Source organism: Physella acuta, unplaced genomic scaffold, assembly GCF_028476545.2.
Source record: "Physella acuta isolate Inbredline_101_S28 unplaced genomic scaffold, ASM2847654v3 ptg000616l, whole genome shotgun sequence".
Lineage (NCBI taxonomy): Eukaryota > Metazoa > Mollusca > Gastropoda > Physidae > Physella > Physella acuta.
The window spans coordinates 577,501-597,855 of NW_026732135.1; the positions used below are offsets into that span (position 1 = coordinate 577,501).

A 20,355-nucleotide genomic window follows, 5' to 3' on the forward strand; every position below is an offset into this window, starting at 1 on the left:
ATATTATACTCAATAAAAATACGCATTAAAACTCCTGTTAGTGTAGAATTTAATTTATTTACATTCTCGTTTATCGAGTATAGAGAAAGTATTGTAATCGTGCGAAAAAATAATCGAGATTTTTGTAAGTATCGACCGTTTACACCACCCTGAGTCGGAAAAGCATAGTTTTGAAATTTTGTTCTTATGTCTCTGTGTGCATGTCTGCGTGTTTGTGTATGGGTCTGTAAACACGATAACTTGAGTACAGTTACAGCTAGGTTGATGAAATGTCATATATAAGTAGGACCTATTATATCAAATTTGAAGTTCTGTATCAACTTTTCATGGATTTCCGGAAACAGGCAATGAAATTTTATCTACTTTCAATTTTTCAAAAGCTTATAAATTGAGTTCTTTTTACTTTCTCGTATATAGGCCTACGAAGTAGGCTTATAGAGAAAGTATTGTAATCGTGCAAAAAAAAATCGAGATTTTTTAAAAATCTCGACGTTTTACACCTCACTGATACGGAAAAACATAATTTTGCAATCTTGTCCGTATGTCTGTGTGTGTGTGTGTGTGTCTGTGTGTGTGTCTGTGTGTGTCCGTGTGTAAACACGATAACTTGAGTACCGTTACAGCTAGGTTGATGAAATTTCATATATAAGTATTTTATCAAAATCGTAGATCCGTATTAACTTTTGAGCGATTTCCAATAACCGGAAGTGGTACTTATTCTACTTTGAATTTTTCAAAAGCCTATAACTTAAGTACTATTTCAGATAGATAAATGAAATTTCACACGTAAGTAAAAAATCTAATTCTCTACCTTCTGTCAAATTTTGAGTAATTTCCGTTGATCGGAAGTACTAATTTACGCTATTTCCGATTTCTCAAGAAACGCACGTAAATTTATAAAGTACTAATAATATTGCGCACTATTATGCACATTTTATTAGGCGTTCACTTAGTGTGCAATTTTTTTTTACGAGATTCCATTCTATTATAAAACAAGTAATTAAAAAAAGTCTAGTGACAATTTTAGCGCAATTTCCTTGTGTTATCTAAAAATAGCTCTGTCGTAGCGTAAATCAAGAGCAGGGTTAGTAAAACCATTGGTTAGTTATTAAAACATTTTTTATTAATTTTTTTTCAGTATTTTACATGTTTTATTTACAATAGAGTAACATGACTAAAAACCATTGCGCGCCCAGCTACCGAACGTGACGTCGCAGCCATTGAACGTGATGGCGCAGCTACTGAACGTGATGACGCGTGTGGTGTGGTTGCATAAAATGCCTACTAATTCGGTCCAAATTTTAATTAATTCAAAAAAATTTTTGTGACCGAACGAAAGGATATTTTTGAAAACTTTCTTCGGCAATATTGTTTTAAATTATGGCAGGAATCGATTGGTACATGTTTCAAGTCGCTAAGTGGTCTGGTTGCCGAGATATGGGCCAAAAACTGCTTTTTTTCGAGGTTTTTTGGCTTTTCCGGGAAATCCATGAAAGAAACCCGGAATTTTTATGGCCTATGTTCATCCTCAAAACTTGCTTAACATAATTGCTTTTGGAACTAGTCATCGATATTGCTTCGTTGAGGAGGAGATACGACTTAAAGCTGCGGACACACATCCATCCATCCATCCATCCATCCATTCATTCATACATCCAGAAATGACGGGTTAATAAACGCAATTCTCCAGAATGGAAATTGCGCTAAAAAGTTTAAGTTATTAAAAATGGATTACAAATATTGTCTATGTCCTGAGTTGCCATCCCTCGTAGTTTTATATTAGAATATCCGAGAAAGTTTAGGGGAGATCACTCCCGGTTTATTAAGATAGATTAATGAAGCTTTAGAAGTAAGTAAAATTTCTAATGCACTGCCTTCTTACAAATTTTGAGTAATTTACGTTGACCGGAAGTAGTAAGTTACGCTATTTCCGATTTCTGAAAAAACGCATGTGTATTTATTTAGTACTAATAATATCCCGCATTATTATACACATATTGTTTGGTGTTTACATGGTGCGCAAGTCTTTTTTCTACAAGATTTTATTCTTTTTACATTGTCGTATATACGAAGTATAGAAAAAAAATTGAGATTTGTGCAGATCTCGACGTTTTACACCTCCCTGAGTCGGAAAAACAGTTTTGCAATCTTGTCTGTATGTCTGTATGTGTGTGTTTGTGTATGTGTGTTTGTGTGTGTGTCTGTGTGTCTGTGTGTGTGTGTCTGTAAACACAATAACTTGAGTACCGTTACAGCTAAGTTGATGAAATGTCATATATATTATTATATCAAAATCTTAGATCCTTATTAACTTTTGGGCGATTTCTGATAACCGGAAGAGTTACTTTTTCTACTTTGAATTTTTCAAAAGCCTATAACTTAAGTACTATTTCAGATAGATAAATGAAATTTCACGTGTAAGTAAAAGATCTAATTCTCTACCTTCTTTCAAATTTTGAGTAATTTCCGTTGACCTGAAGTAGTAATTTACGCTATTGCCGATTTCTCAAAAAACGAATGTGAACTTATAAAGTACTAATAATATTCCGTACTATAATGCACATTTTATTTGGCGTTCACTTGGTGTGCAATTCTTATTCTACGAGATTTTATTTTATTTTTAAAAGTTTTAAGTTTTTAAAATAGATTAAAAGCATGTCTATATCCCGAGTTCCCAGCCCCTGTTGTTTTATATAAGAATATTCGTGAAAGTTTAGGGGAGGTCACTACCGGTTTATTTTATAAGTTTCAGTAATTAAATAATGGATTAGAATATTGTATATATCCCGAGTTGACAACCCCCGTAGTGTTTTATAAGAATTTTCGAGAAAAATTAGGGGAGGTCACTCCCGGTTAAGTTTTTAAATGTTGCCTTCATAACAGCTGTAAAAATCGTAACTTAAAATTGAAAGAGGATTTCTAAAATTAAAATAAATTTTAGGAAATAATGTAATTGTTAATCCTGCACATGCTTCGCGTCGTACAAGTTTGATTAAGCTTTAATTAATTATAACATGAAATGTTATTTAAGTAAGAGTGACATTGATTGGTGGTACAGAAACTCCTTGATCGAGATCCGAAAACTCCACTTTGGTTTAATTTTTATTTGAAACGTAGCAGATAGTTTTTAAATTATAACTGTATAGTTTTAAAACACATGAACTAGTTACCCTATCTTTATTTTCAGTGATAAAAACAAAAAGAAAAACAACTGTTTGTTGGCTTTTTAAAATTTTGTTTAGTTACAAAAATTACTCAAATCCTCAAACTAGCTATGTTTAGTAAATCCATAGAAAAAAATAATAATTTAAGTACTGAGACTGACGCAATATCTGTATGTTTATTTACATTTTATTATTCGTTTTCAGTTGTGAGACATCCAAGACATATCCCCATTGCGTTTCCATATGTTGTGCCCGTTGGCCAAGACTTCAGCCAATATTTCAAAAGGGTTCGCTTCATCTAACAGGTAGCGGTCATCATCTGCCTATGGTCTGAAAAGTAATGCTTTCTTTGTGTGCTACTTAGCTAGGAACTTAGTAAAGACTACACATGTATGACGCAGCTTTACTAAAACGTGTTACTTAAGATGGGTGGTACAATGACGTTGCATTGAAACAACAAAAAAAACACATGAAAATATAATTAATCGTACGATTTCTTTGCATGAAAGTTAAATTGATCTAAACATTTTACGCTATACAATATCATTAAAAGTACATTAAACATAGGAATAAATTTAACATCGCGCTGTTAGGTAATTAAAACATTTATTACATTCAATTGCTTGCTTATATATAGTTTAAATTGCATGTTTTAATTGTAATGATTATCACTGAAACTGACTATTAATTGTATATATACAATGTAGTTTAATAATACGAACATATATGTGTTTATAATTTTATGGTAATTACACACCACTGCACTGTATTGTTTTTCGTATATTGTAAGATTAAGCAGATAACCTAATAAATGTTTAATAGAATTATAATTATATTATTAGAATTATTGTAATGAATAATAGAATTATAAACATCAAATGTAAATTAATATATATTAAGTCAAGTTACATATTTTATTTAAAGTATCAGTTCATATTTTTTATATAACTGATCATGTAAAAATTATCTGGATACTACTTAGTCAAAAGAATCATATTACTTCAGTTAACAATGGTAATCTGTTTTTAACTTTGATTTCTCAAAGTAAATTAAAATGTGAAACATGTAGTTTAAAGCAAAGCCACACAAATATCTGATATCCGCCTAAATTTAATGTTTATAGTTCTGCTATTCATGGGACGGATTGACATAGCGGTAGAGACTTGGACCATTAACCCGTAAGCCTCGAATTCGAATCTGGTTTCAAGTCAGTAGACCTACCCTGAGTCCACACAGCTCTGATGAGTAAATAAAGGCGACAGAGTATAGTGGTGACTACACTATCTCTTCATATGCCGAGGTCACAGAAACACTTGAACTCTACTTCACTTGGCCCATAGATAGTTAGGTTTGAAAGGGAACTGTACTTTTGTTACTACTATTGGCATTTTAAGTGTTTTACGTTAAAGTTTCTAAAAATTATAGGATGCCCAACACTATAAAAACAAGTTGTATTTAAAAACGAAAACGTTGAAGCAGCTCGTCTGACGTCGGTCTCTCAGTGGGATTCAAATTAAATATTTGATCCAGTAGTTCTCGCAATGCATTTGACGTGCTAGCGGGTAGTTCATACACTGGTCTTTTGCTGTTTGCATGCCAGAAAATAATCTGTTGCTCTAGGAACTTCGGAAATGGTGGCTTTCCTGTAACCATTTCAACAATTGTACAGCCGACACTCCTGAAATTAAACAATTGTTGAAAACATCAGAAAGATAGGACTAATTATGTAATAGTAATAATTTGATATTAATAAAATATTTTCTTGCTAATAACGTATGGAAAATCAATTATATTTTTAAAATTTGTAAGTTTTCATTAAACATTTTCAATCTTTATTCCCCTGAACTAGGTAAATCAAATTAGATACAAAGAAACATTGATATTGTTCTTATGGTTAGTCAAGTATTGCAATTATAATATATTAGAAATTAGAAAAAAAAGTTAATGTATACAATCTATATGAAAAAAACTAAGATCAAATCTCCTAAATTAGCTGTAGGCCTACACTAATATTATTAAACAAAAATGAAAATAATTACCAAATGTCAGCCTTTATAGTGTAAGCTGTATCGTTATCCGCCAAAACAACTTCAGGCGCCATGTATTTAGCTGTGCCTATAAATGTTCTTGGACTCGTTGATTCTAGTATTTTTGAAATTCCAAAATCTGCCAGCATTATGTTATTTTCATCTTTCATTAATATGTTGCCTCCTTGGATATTTGGTAAAAAAGAAAAACTATTCAATATCGTAATAATACTAATTGATGAACTCTCTAATAATCTCTCTAAAGATTTTAGTAAGGATGTTGTTTTTTCTTACTACTTGCTGAATTATGTTGAAAGGTCTCAAAATAAACTTGTATTGTCCTTATAAAATATGGTTTCATATAAACGGTGTTCAAGAGTTAAGATCAAATAAAAATCTAGATCAATGTGGTCAGAAGTGATAATCATATGTACTTATAATACAAAATAAAATAAAAGGATCCAAACACAATATTCAACTGAACTATCGGGAAACCTAAAACGAAACGAAAATCGAAACACTACAAAAATATTCTTATTTAAAATATAAAATATATTTTACTAATTCATACTTGTTAAAAACACGTAGCTTGTAAGGATTTTTTTTAAAGTAGATTATTTCTAAACATTTTCAATTGGACTCAATAAATAAAGTCGAAAAATATAAAAAAATAAGTTAAAAGGCGTACAGTTTTTATCTGCTGGTACGTAGCTTGGAACAGAAAACATACAATTATATTTATGACTAAAAGTGTATATAAAGAACAACTTATTCCAGCATACTGTTGTATAATTTTCTTTTTAAAGAAAACAAAATTGAAAACATTATTTGAAAATAGTCAAATGACGAAAAAAAAAAGAGTTAATGCTAATTATTCTTACCTTTAATATCTCTGTGGATAACAGGGGGATCAAAGTTGTGAAGATATGAAACACCTTTAAGTATTTGCTTGGTAAATCTAAATACTTTGGTTTCATTGAGACTGCCGTTTTTCTTTATATAGTCTTTTAAAGAACCCTAAAATGCAATTAAAAATAACAATAATGCACTATATAAAATGATCTCTGGTTTTAAAGATGTTTTATTGAATTACTATGATAGAAAATAACTAGTTAGTTCTTTTTATGATACAAAAAGAATGGTATTTTAAAATTTTATTTTTTAATTAAGTTTCGGAAAGCAACAGCACATTGGTATATATGAGTTAAAACATCCTTTTTAGGGCGGAAATGAAATATGTAATATCTTTCGATATCTACTTTGACTAATATTTTTTCAATCTTTTTATTGACTATGAGCTACAAAACGTGTTAAAAATGTATATTCTTTATATAATAAAGATTTCTTATTCATATCACACATTCCGATTTGTTTTGCAAGATTTATTTAAGAAACGTATCATTGAAATTAATTATTAATTGCTCATTCGAACATTTGAACAACCCCTGCCCCTAATCACACACAGTCACAAAATACGGACCCCCCCCCCCCACACTTTCCCCTACGAGTGTGAAGTCATTTATATACGACCCCTTAGAACAATTATCTTTTCTTTTACTCATCTGTGCATGACTTTCCCTTGTTTTTATTATCAAAGCAATTTTTTCGTCGAGACCATCGTAGCTCCGACATATTAACCAGTTTCCCTTAGAGATGCTTAGTGCGCATACGCAGATAAATAATACTATTCACACGAATTGGTCAAAATAGATACCGCATTTTGATGATATAAAATAGACTATAATGCGTTTTGAAACCCATTTTTTTCAATAAACAAATAAAATAAAAATATTATGTTTTGAAAATCATCGTTAAGTTTTCAAGATGTAACTGAGTAGCTTTAAAAAATGGGGCAGAGGCGTAGCTTTTCATGTCTTGAAAATAAACTCTTGATATATATATATATATATATATATATATATATATATATATATATATATATATATATATATATGTTGAGCATTATTTTTAGTTTAAAGGCATTACAGACGTACAATTTGTTACAGCAACGCCTCTATAGTTAATCTTTACTAAATAAGACACGATAGTCAGTACAAGGGTGCTATAATGAAACAGTCCTTTAAGGAAAATCGTGGTCGCAAAACTGCTGGCCATAGACTCGATTTTGGAACACAGGTTCAAATCGATCAGATGTTCTCGATGTGTACTTAGGTTAAGGAAAGTAAAGGAGTATGAGAATATAATTAAGCACATACTTTCTTTATAGGCCGATGTCATATAATTTATGTCCTAAAGGTTTCATAATTACATACTACAGCCAATATTTAATATCGTCGATTTGCAAAAATCTGCAATGCTATATTTTTATTACATTTATTTCAGCTGTGTAGTTTTAATAAAGTTAACTTCAAATAAATGAAGACTGTTTTAATTTAAAACTTAAGTAATGATATTATTAGCTAAATCAGAAAAAAAAATATTTAAAAATAAATGAGGTCTGTAAATAAAAAAGATAAACTTCAATGAGATACGATTTTATTCAATATATACTATTTTTTTCGGTAGCTATCAACAAGAATAGTTAGGTTTTAGAAATATTTTAAAAAATGTAACTAAATAAGGCGATACATATTTTAATCATCAACATTTAAAAGTGAGCATTATATGCATACACACACACATATATATATATTTCTATAAATAAATAAATAAATATATATATATATATATATATATATATATATATATATATATATATATATATATGCTTGATGAAGGTTACGAATTTAAAGACATTGTAATATTGTTAGCACAATGAGGATGTGGATGTTTCGGCCAACAGTAGATAAAATATATGTTTATATATTTGTAAATAAATATAACTTACTAGAGGCATGTATTCGAAAAATAAATACAGTATACTTTCTTTTATTTCAAAGCCAAAGAACTCTATAATTCTGTTGTGATGCAGTTTCAATAGAATAGTGGCTTCTGTTAGACATTTTGGCTGTACAGATAATTAAAATACAATATGCAATCAAGTGTTAAATAGTAAACGCGTTTATTCAAAGGAACTTTATAAAATTAAGCAGCCTTTTGAAAATAGTGTACTTATATTAGTAATAATAGTTATATATATATATATATATATATATATGTATATATATATATATATATATATATATATATATATATATATATATATATATATATATATAAAGGTTAATACCAAAGCTTAGTTTAGTTTTAAAAACATTTGAGAATTTAAAATTTAAATTATAAATTAATTATTAAGAAAATACGTTGGTCAGCTTACAACACTTTGTCGATTTCTCCTAGATATGACAGTTTTTTTTTAATCTATGGACATTGGTTTGCAAGCTTACACCATACCAGGGGGTTTATTTAGGCAAAATGTATTTCAATATATAGCTTATATAAGGAGAATTTCTACCGCGATCATTTTGTAAACCTTTTGTGCCATATTGCCAAATTTATGTACCAGGTCTATGGCAAAAATTAGTCAGATGTTCAAAGTCAAAGTACCCTAGACATTTTTTTGATTGTACGACCTCATGAGTTGACAAAGAGTTCCTATGTGGGAAATATTTTTCGATATATAGCTAATAAAGGCGCTGGTCAGTCGAGGTTAGTTTTGACAACTTTGTCGTTGACTTAGTCGCCTATAGACATTCGCCCCTGTGTTCTACTGACCCGAGGCTAGTGCCTGTCAAATATTATGTACATTCGGCCCCGATAATCACCCAAGCTGGCATCCAACTTATTTGTTTATATATATATATATATATATATATATATATATATATATATATATATATATATAAATATAAATATATATATATATATATATATATATATATATAAATATATATATATATATATATATATATATATATATATATATATATATATATATATATATACATATATATATATATATGTATATATAAATATATATATATAAATATATATATATATATATATATATACTAGCCGTCCCGGATAAGCCCTGCGTTGGCCTATGTGAAAACCCTAACTATAAAGGACCCTAACTTATATGTTTATTAATCAGTATATCTTCGGCATTGCAGGGGTTTAGGAAATATATTACTTTTATAATAAAATGTATATACAATTAAGGACGTTTGAGAAAATAATACATAACCCTAAACCTAACTCTAACTCTGAACTTAACCCTAACCAAAAACGTACCACATCGTATATACTATTAAAATTTTGCTGTGAGATATTTTGTCTGAGAACATTTGTCCATGATATCATTTGGACTGATATATTTTTGTGTGTATATTTTGTCCGTGAGATATTTTGTCCTTGAGATAATTTGTCATGAGCCGATTTGTATATATATATATATATATATATATATATATATATATATATATATATATATATATATATATATATATATATATATATATATATATATACATATATATCACTTTAGTCACTTTAGTATATATTGGATACATTTACTAATGTTAAGGAAGACACACACGCTTTTCTTTATAGTTATTTAAATATTAGTCTATAGTTTATTTTCTACTTTTTAGTGCATTATTACATAAAAGCTTGTTATTAAAACGTTTTTTATGAATTTTTTTCAGTACTTTACATGTTCAATTTACAATAGAGTTACATGACTAAAAACCATTGCGCGCCTACTGAACGTGATGGCGCAGCCATGGAACGTGATGGCGCGTGTGGTGTGGTTGGATAGACATGCCTACTAATTCGGACCTAATTTTAAATAATTCATAAAAAATTTAATTAGGCATCCAATTAAGTCAAATTTAATTTCAGTTTGCATTGTCTTCTTGTCTTGACCCGCGTACCAACTGTGAATCGTATCGGTCAAGTAGAAGTGTCCGAATTTTCACTCCGGCGTTTCGATCTAGACAGACCGATGACAGACTGATGACAGAGGAAGTGAGTTAAATAAAAACTTGTAAAAATAAAGGTCGAGATAGACGTATAGATAGGCACATAGCAGAAAAACAACTGTCAAAAGCAGGGCTATTTCGTCGGACGTGGCGTTGTCATGTCTGTTGGATACAAAAAGAGAATAGATGATGATTTTGCAGATTTTAATAAACAATCATATGTCTAGGCCAGAAACAAGATGGACATGATCGGTTTTCGCATTTAGACTTTCTGATCTAAATGTATAGTATTTATAAACGCATTTTCGCAACAAAAAAAAAGAATTACATATTATTAAAGTCTTTAATGGCATTTGAAAAACAAGATTTTAAATTATTAGAAATGCCTTTTAACATTTAAATATACTTACCAAATTTTCTACTGGAGTTTTAATTTCTTTTACTACTAGCTTTTTATCAGATACAAAATCTTCACTCTCTACTATGTAAACACATCCATTTGAGCCTGCTCCAATTATTCTTTGGCTCATCTTCCACTTAGCTGGTACATTAGGTGATAGATATTTATCTAAAATGTTTAAAACATATTGCATTTACATTGTTAAGTCAGGATTATTTTGGCTTAATATAAATTATTTAAATTCAAAATATATTGGAAATATTATATATATTAATCATTTATGATTTCTTTTTATCAGTAAGATTTACCCTTTGTTCATATATTACATTAAAATTAAATATAAACGAAAAAATGCAATAAATCTAAATGTAACTTGCCTAGATTTTTTTCAAAAGAAAGAGAAGTCTTGTTGACATGCCAAAGTATAGAGGATAACATATTTTGCAATGTAGGTGAGCTATGTTTCATTAGGGTTTCCATTGCTTCAATTAGCGTTTTGTTATTTTTCAGCAGATGCGGATCATATTCTGCAATCTTTAATAATAGACAAAGAGCGCTTTCTAAGTTATTAGGATTGTTGTTGCCAAAGCTCTTTATACAGCTGCACAATATATTGGTTACTTCCAAATCAAGTTTGTTAAATGCAATTAAACATTTTAATAAGACTTTTACAGCTCTTTTGTGTCTATTCTGAGCTGCAAGCATTAAAGCAGTCATTGCATCTTTATCTACAATATTAACATCACAACCGGACTGAATTAAAGCTGCAGTAGCTTCTTCGTGTCTTTTCTTAAAGGCAAACATTAATGCAGTCATTCCGTCTTTTTCTTTTAAATTAACATCACAGCCGGCTTGAATTAACCTTTCTATCGCCTTTTCATGTCCATTGAACGAGGCAGACATTAGTGCAGTCCATCCATCTGTATCAACTATATTAACATCAGAGCCGGCTTGAATTAACAAACCTAGCGCGTTTATATGTCCTTTAAACGAGGCGAGCATTAGTGCAGTCTTTCCATCTTTATTAACTGTATTAACTTCACATTTGGCTTTAATTAACAGTTCTATCGCCTTTTCATGTCCATTGAACGAGGCAGACATTAGTGCAGTCCATCCAACTGTATCAACTATATTAACATCAGAGCCGGCTTGAATTAACAAACCTAGCGCGTTTATATGTCCTTTAAACGAGGCAAGCATTAGTGCAGTCTTTCCATCTTTATTAACTGTATTAACTTCACATTTGGCTTTAATTAACAGTTCTATCGCTTTTTCATGTCCATTCTGAGATGCAAGCATTAGTGCAGTCTTCCCACTTTGATCAACTACATTAACTTCACATTTGGCTTTAATTAACAGTTCTATCGCCTTTTCATGTCCATTCTGAGATGCAAGCATTAGTGCAGTCTTCCCACTTTGATCAACTACATTAACTTCACATTTGGCTTTAATTAACAGTTCTATCGCCTTTTCATGTCCATTCTGAGATGCAAGCATTAGTGCAGTCTTCCCACTTTGATCAACTACATTAACTTCACATTTGGCTTTAATTAACAGTTCTATCGCCTTTTCATGTCCATTCTGAGAGGCAAGCATTAGTGCAGTCTTCCCACTTTGATCAACTACATTAACTTCACATTTGGCTTTAATTAACAGTTCTATCGCCTTTTCATGTCCATTCTGAGAGGCAAGCATTAGTGCAGTCTTCCCACTTTGATCAACTACATTAACTTCACATTTGGCTTTAATTAACAGTTCTATCGCCTTTTCATGTCCATCATCAGAGGCAAGCATTAGTGCAGTCGTTCCATTTTTATCAACTATATTAACATCAGAGCCGGCTTTAATTAACAATTCTATCGCTTTTTTATGTCCATTCTGAGAAGCAAGCATCAGTGCAGTCCATCCATCTTTATCAACTAAATTAACCTCAGAGCCGGCTTTAATTAACAGTTCTATCTGTTTTTCATGTTTATTGAATGAGGCAAACATCAGTACAGTCTCTCCATTTTTATTAACTATATTAACATCAGAGCCGGCTTGAATTAACAGTTCTATCGCTTTTTCATGTCCATTCTTAGAGGCAAGCATTAGTGCAGTCCATCCATCTTTATCACCTAAATTAACATCAGAGCCGGCTTTAATTAACAGTTCTATCTCTTTTTCATGTTTATTGAATGAGGCAAACATTAGTGCAGTCTCTCCATTTTTATTAACTATATTAACATCAGAGCCGGCTTGAATTAACAGTTTTATCGCTTTTAAATGTCCATTCCTAGAGGCAAGCATTAGTGCAGTCCATCCATCATTTTTATGAACTACATTAACATTAGAACCGGCTTGAATTAAAAGCTCTATCGCTTTTTCATGCCCAAACTTAGAGGCAAGCATTAGTGCAGTCCATCCATCTGTATTAACAATATTAACTTTACATTTGGCTTGAAGTAACAGTTCTATCGCTTTTTCATGTTCATTCTGAGAGGCATGGATTAGTGCAGTCTTTCCATTTTTATCAACTATATTAACATCGGAGCCCACTTGAATTAACAAATCTATTGCTTTTTCATATCCATTCTTAGAGGCAAGCATTAGGGCAGTCCATCCATCTGTATTAACAATATTAACATCACATTTGGCTTGAATTAACAGTTCTATCGCTTTTTCTTGTCCATTCTTAGAGGCAAGCATTAGTGCATTCGTTCCATTTTGATCAACTATATTAACATCAGAGCCGGCTTGAATTAACAATTCTATCGCTTTTTTATGCCCATTCTTAGAGGCAAGCATTAGTGCAGTCCATCCATCTTTATGAACTAAATTAACATCAGAGCCGGCTTGAATTAACAGCTCTATCACCTTTTCATATCCATTGAACGAGGCAAACATAAGTACAGTCCATCCATCTGTACTAATAATGTTAACGTTACATTTGGCTTGAATTAACATTTCTATCGCTTTTTCATGTCTATTATAAGAGGCAATGAATAGTGCAGTCTTTCCATTTTTATCAACTAAATTAACATCAGAGCCGGCTTGAATTAAGAGCTCTATCGCTTTTTCATGCCTTTGCCTAATGGAAAGTGCTTTACATCCAATTGTACTAAAATTAGGAACGTTGTGGGATTTAATCAATTGTTCTGCAAGTGTTTCATGTCCATTCTGACAGGCAAGCATTAGTGCAGTCTTTCCATTTTGATCAGCTACATTTACTTCACATTTGGCTTTAACTAACAGTTCTATTGCTTTTTCACGTCCGTTGAACGATGCAAGCATTAGTGCAGTCCATCCATCTTTATCAACTAAATTAACATCAGAGCCCGCTTGAATTAACAATTCTATCGTTTTTTCAGTACCTGTGAACGAGGCTGACATTAGTGCAGTCTCCCCACTTTGATCAACTACATTAACTTCACATTTGGCTTTAATTAACAGTTCTATCACTTTTTCATTTCCTGTGAACGGGGCAAGCATTAGTGCAGTCGTTCCATTTTGATCAACTATATTAACATCAGAGCCGGCTTGAATTAACAGTTCTATCGCTTTTTCATGTCCATTCTTAGATGCAAGCATTAGTGCAGTCTTCCCACTTTGATCAACTACATTAACTTCACATTTGGCTTTAATTAACAGTTCTATCGCTTTTTCATGTCCATTCTTAGAGGCAAGCATTAGTGCAGTCGTCCCACTTTGATCAACTACATTAACTTCACATTTGGCTTTAATTAACAGTTCTATCGCTTTTTCATGTCCATTCTTAGAGGCAAGCATTAGTGCAGTCTTCCCACTTTGATCAACTACATTAACTTCACATTTGGCTTTAATTAACAGTTCTATCGGTTTTTCATGTCCATTCTTAGAGGCAAGCATTAGTGCAGTCTTCCCACTTTGATCAACTACATTAACTTCACATTTGGCTTTAATTAACAAATCTATCGCCTTTTCATGTCCATTCTGCGATGCAATCATCAGTGCAGTCCATCCATTTTGATTAACTATATTAACATCAGAGCCGGCTTGAATTAACACTTCTATCGCTTTTTCATGTCCATTCTGCGATGCAACCATCAGTGCAGTCCATCCATTTTTATAACCTATATTTATTTCACATTTCGCTTGAAGTAACAGTTCTATCGCTTTTATATATTCATTGAGCGAGGCAAGCATTAGTGCAGTCAATCCATCCGTATCAACTATATTAACATCACTTTTGGCTTGAATTAACCGTTCTATCGCTTTTTCATGTCCATTATTAGAGGCAAGCATAAGTGCAGTCCTTCCATCTTTATTAAGTATATTAACTTCACATTTGGCTTGAATTAACAGTTCTATCGCTTTTTCATGTCCATTCTTAGAGGCAAGCATTAGTGCAGTCGTTCCATTTTGATCAACTACATTAACTTCACATTTGGCTTTAATTAACAGTTCTATCACTTTTTTACGTCCATTCTGAGAGGCAAGCATTAGTGCAGTCTTCCCACTTTGATCAACTACATTAACTTCACATTTGGCTTTAATTAACAGTTCTATCGCCTTCTCATGTCCATTCTGAGATGCAAGCATTAGTGCAGTCATCCCACTTTGATCAACTACATTAACTTCACATTTGGCTTTAATTAACAAATCTATCGCCTTTTTATGTCCATTCTGCGATGCAATCATCAGTGCAGTCCATCCATTTTTATTAACTATATTAACATCAGAGCCGGCTTGAATTAACAATTCTATCGCTTTTTCATGTCCATTATTAGGGGCAAGCATAAGTCCAGTCTCTCCAACTTTATTAAGTATATTAACTATACATTTGGCTTGAATTAACTCTTCTATCGCTTTTTCATGTCCATTCTGCGATGCAATCATCAGTGCAGTCCATCCATTTTGATTAACTATATTAACATCAGAGCCGGCTTGAATTAACACTTCTATCGCTTTTTCATGTCCATTCTGCGATGCCACCATCAATGCAGTCCATCCATTTTTATAACCTATATTTATTTCACATTTCGCTTTAATTAACAGTTCTATCGCTTTTATATATTCATTGAGCGAGGCAAGCATTAGTGCAGTCCATCCATCCGTATCAACTATATTAACATCACTTTTGGCTTGAATTAACCGTTCTATCGCATTTTCATGTCCATTATTAGAGGCAAGCATAAGTGCAGTCCTTCCATCTTTATTAAGTATATTAACTTCACATTTGGCTTGAATTAACAGTTCTATCGCTTTTTCATGTCCATCTTCAGAGGCAAGCATAAGTGCAGTCCTTCCATCTTTATCAAATAAATTAATATCAGAGCCCGCTTGAATTAACAATTCTATCGCTTTTTCATATCCATTTTTAGAGGCAAGCATTAGTGCATTCCATCCATCTTTATCAACTAAATTTATATCAGAGCCCGCTTGAATTAACAATTCTATCGCTTTTTCATATCCATTTTTAGAGGCAAGCATTAGTGCATTCCATCCATCTTTATCAACTAAATTAACATCAGAGTCGGCTTGAATTAACAATTCTATCGCTTTTTCATGTCCATTCTTAGAGGCAAGCATTAGTGCAGTCCACCCACCTGTATTAACAATATTAACTTGACATTTGGCTTGAATTAACAGTTCTATCGCTTTTTCATGTCCATTCTGAGAGGCAAGCATTACTGCAGTCCATCCATCTTTATCAACTAAATTAACATCAGAGTCGGCTTGAATTAATAATTCTATCGCTTTTTCATGTCCATTCTTAGAGGCTATCATTAGTGCAGTCCATCCATTTGTATTAACAATATTAACTTCACATTTGGCTGGAATTAAAAGTTCTATCGCTTTTTCATGTCCATTCTTAGAGGCAAGCATTAGAGCAGTCCATCCATCTGTATTAACAATATTAACTTCACTTTTGGCTTGAATTAACAGCTCTATCGCTTTTTCATGTCCATTCTGAGAGGCAAGCATTAGTGCAGTCTTTCCATTTTGATCAATTACATTAACTTCACATTTGGCTTTAATTAACAGTTCTATCGCTTTTTCATGTCCATTCTGAGAGGCAAGCATTAGTGCAGTCTTTCCATTTTGATCAACTACATTAAATTCACATTCGGCTTTAATTAACAAATCTATCGCCTTTTCATGTCCATTCTGAGAAGCAAGCATTAGTGCAGTCTTTCCATTTTGATTAACTACATTAACTTCACATTTGGCTTTAATTAACAAATCTATCGCCTTTTCATGTCCATTCTGAGAAGCAAGCATTAGTGCAGTCTTTCCATTTTGATCAACTACATTAACTTTACATTTAGCTATAATTAACAATTCTATCGCCTTTTCATGTCCATTCTGAGAAGCAAGCATTAGTGCATTCTTTCCATTTTCATCAACTACATTAACTTCACATTTAGCTTTAATTAACAATTCTATCGCCTTTTCATGTCCATTCTGAGAAGCAAGCATTAGTGCAGTCTTTACATTTTGATCAACTACATTAACTTCACATTTGGCTTGAATTAACAGTTCTATCACTTTTTCATGTCCATTCTGAGAGGCAAGCATTAGTGCAGTCGTTCCATTTTGATGAACTATATTAACATCAGATCCGGCTTGAATTAACAGTTCTATCACTCTTTCATGCCCATCTTTAGAGGCAAGCATAAGGCCAGTCCATCCATCTTTATTAAGGATATTCATTTTACATTTGGCTTTACTTAACAGTTCTATCGCTTTTTCATGTTTATTCTGAGAGGCAAGCATTAGTGCAGTCCATCCATCTTTATCAACTAAATTAATATCAGAGCCGGCTTGAATTAACAGTTCTATCGCTTTTTCATGTCTATTCTTAGAGGCAAGCATTAGTGCAGTCTTTCCATTTTGATCAACTACATTTACTTCACATTTGGCTTTAATTAACAATTCTATCGCCTTTTCATGTCCATTCTGAGAAGCAAGCATTAGTGCATTCTTCCTATTTTCATCAACTACATTAAATTCACATTTTGATTTAATTAACATTTCTATCACTTTTTCATGTCCATTCTGAGAGGCAAGCATTAGTGCAGTCTTTCCATTTTGATCAACTGCATTAACTTCACATTTGGCTTTAATTAACAGTTCTATCGCTTTTTCATGTCCATTCTGAGAAGCAAGCATTAGTGCAGTCTTTACATTTTGATCAACTACATTAACTTCACATTTGGCTTTAATTAACAGTTCTATCGCTTTTTCATGTCCATTCTGAGAGGCAAGCATTAGTGCAGTCGTTCCATTTTGATCAACTATATTAACATCAGAGCCGGCTTGAATTAACAGTTCTATAGCTTTTTTATGTCCATTGATCGAAGCAAGCATTAATGCATTTAATCCAAAAATGTCAACAACATTAACATCACAGCCGGCTTTATTTAATAGTTCTATTGCTTTTTTATGTCCATTGATCGAAGCAAGCATTAATGCAGTACAATGAAAGCTGTCAACAATATTCATATCACATCCCGCTTGGTTTAACATTTCTATAGCGTTTTCATGTCCATTGATTGAAGCAAGCTTTAATGCAGTCCATCCATCTTTTCCAATTAAATTAACATCACAGCCTGCTTGAATTAACAGCTTTATTGCTTTTTCATGTCCATTACATGTTGCAAAATGTAATGCTGTCCAACCGTTTGTATCAACATAATTAACTCCACACCCGATATTAATTAACAATTGTAGAGCTTTAATATGCCCATAGCTTGCTGCAATCAGTAATGCAGAACCTGCATCATTCTCTTTAGAATTAACTGTACATCCTGTTTGAATTAACAGTTCTATAGCTCTTCTATAATCCATTTTTTAGTTTTAAGCATTAATCCAGCCCGTCCATCGATGTAGAGAAGTTAATTTAGATTTTCAGCTATGTAGTCTTAGTCTGCCTATTCTGTGAGACAATAATTATTAACAATGAGTATCACTACGTATTTTATTAGTTACATTTTATAGCATAAATTCGCATTAAAACATTATTTAGACTTAATTTAATTTAAGCATTTTTTATATTATAACAAAAACTATAATAATATTTCGACAAATCCTACTCACATAAAAGGTTTTAATTATTGTAGTAATTTTTTTTAAAGTTTGTTTATAATAGCTGGATTTTGTTTTCGTCTACATTTCTAAAAAAAAAATGTTCACCTATAATTTTAAGTAATTGGGTATGTCTGTAAAAAAGTAAAAATAAATAACCCCAATATTGAAGCTAAAAAAAAGTACAGGCAAATCAATAACAGCTTTCTGTAAACCAAACATTACCTTAGGCTCTAGGGGGTCGTCCATAAATGACGTCACGCGTTTTTTGGCCAATTTTACCCCGTTCCTTCCTACGTCAAACATCGTTACAAAAAGTCAGACCCCTCCCTTAAATGACATCACACTCCACCCCAATCCCCCTAATTTACAATGTTTCCTATGTTTTACATTTTCTGATTTTTTATCCCTTTAAAACTACCGCTCGTTTACACGGCATTATTAATGAACGTGCAGGACCCATACTCGGAACCAGCAGGTAAACAATAAAACAGTGAGGTAATGTTAAGTTGAAAAGATTACATTATTTGTAACACAATTGTGCAAATTTGGAATCAACAAACGATTAAATAATAATATCAGTAACAGGTTATTCTTAACCGACCATATCTATATACATTCATATTGCTTATTTATAGCAAAGATCAATAACCGAAGTATTAAAAAAACTACTTACTTACAACAGAATTAATATGGCAATACTCAATAAAAAGTTGTAATATTTAAGCGTATTCATTCTCCCATGGAGAATTAAAATGTACTTTCATTGAATACACAGGGACGGAATTGATTTTTTCCCCCCCGTATGGAATGGAAATTCCCTTTACATCAAGGTCTTCCTCTTCTATCCAACCTACACTCTCACCATTAATTTCATTGGCAATTATAACCATCAGTTCACGTTGGCGGTGTGCAGCAACTCTCAGAGGCCTGATGCGCTGTAATGGCACAATTGATGATTCCTGTTTGTGAGTTAAGGAATGATTGCGCAGCATAACCAATCAAAAGAAGTTTGAGTGACACTTCTTACAAACCCTGTCGCTGATTACGGATTGAACAGACGGACAATACAAATCATAAGGGATTGTGCGATAAAAATTTGAAGAGCGGGGAAGGATTTCGTCCACTTTTATACTTTGAGCAACAAAAAGAGATGGAAATGTATGTGAAGAGCCATCTGTTGAACGCTCAGATATTGTTAGTCCACAGCCTGTTTGGGCGACTGGTAAAGGTGGAGGAAGAAATCTATCAGTTATTACGCTAAAATACGAGCTTCTTGGCTTTGAGCAACATTTACCATCCATGCATTTAACGATCTGAGTCAAATACTGGCTAGTTCTCACATGAATATCGTGCCAACGCTGATCTTTTGAGAGCAGAGACGTTTCAATGAGTTCAGAATCTTCTGTATCTATGTATGCTGCCACTGTAGGAAATGTATCCACTGTGTCTATTGTGACTCCTCTTTCATCCAAATGACTGCCGTAGTGGTCATGGGGTAAAACTAATCCTGTGAGCTCATTGCTAAGTGGCACCATTTTTCTTTCAACCCTATTAAATGCACTTCTTCCTGGTGCATTGGTAGCAATGAACACAACATCATAGTTCTGATTAAGAAAGTGGTGTACCGCAACTTTAATTACATTTTGATACCTAGGGTTTTCGTCTGGGCCTCCATCAACCGTCAACAATAATATTGGTTTAACAATTTGATCCACATCACTCTTTTTTATATCATCAAATTCATGTAAAGTAAGTATTTTTTTCAAAATTAAGTTTTTGACTCGGTGCTGTGGATGAGGAATGTTTACCAGAACTGATTGGCATGTATG

At 32.1% G+C, this 20,355-nt stretch overlaps 1 protein-coding gene across 1 annotated transcript; it reads right to left on the minus strand.

The window, feature by feature from the left end:
- Positions 1-4,619: 4,619 nt before the first annotated feature.
- LOC131947915 (uncharacterized) lies at positions 4,620-18,286 on the minus strand. The gene is made up of 6 exons (XM_059309317.1): positions 10,852-18,286; positions 10,485-10,642; positions 8,040-8,159; positions 6,073-6,208; positions 5,204-5,375; positions 4,620-4,842 (listed from the first exon to the last, which is right to left on the minus strand). Exons 1-6 carry the CDS (start codon positions 18,284-18,286, stop codon positions 4,620-4,622), a joined length of 8,244 nt encoding a protein of 2,747 aa, XP_059165300.1.
- Between the last annotated feature and the right edge of the window lie 2,069 nt (positions 18,287-20,355).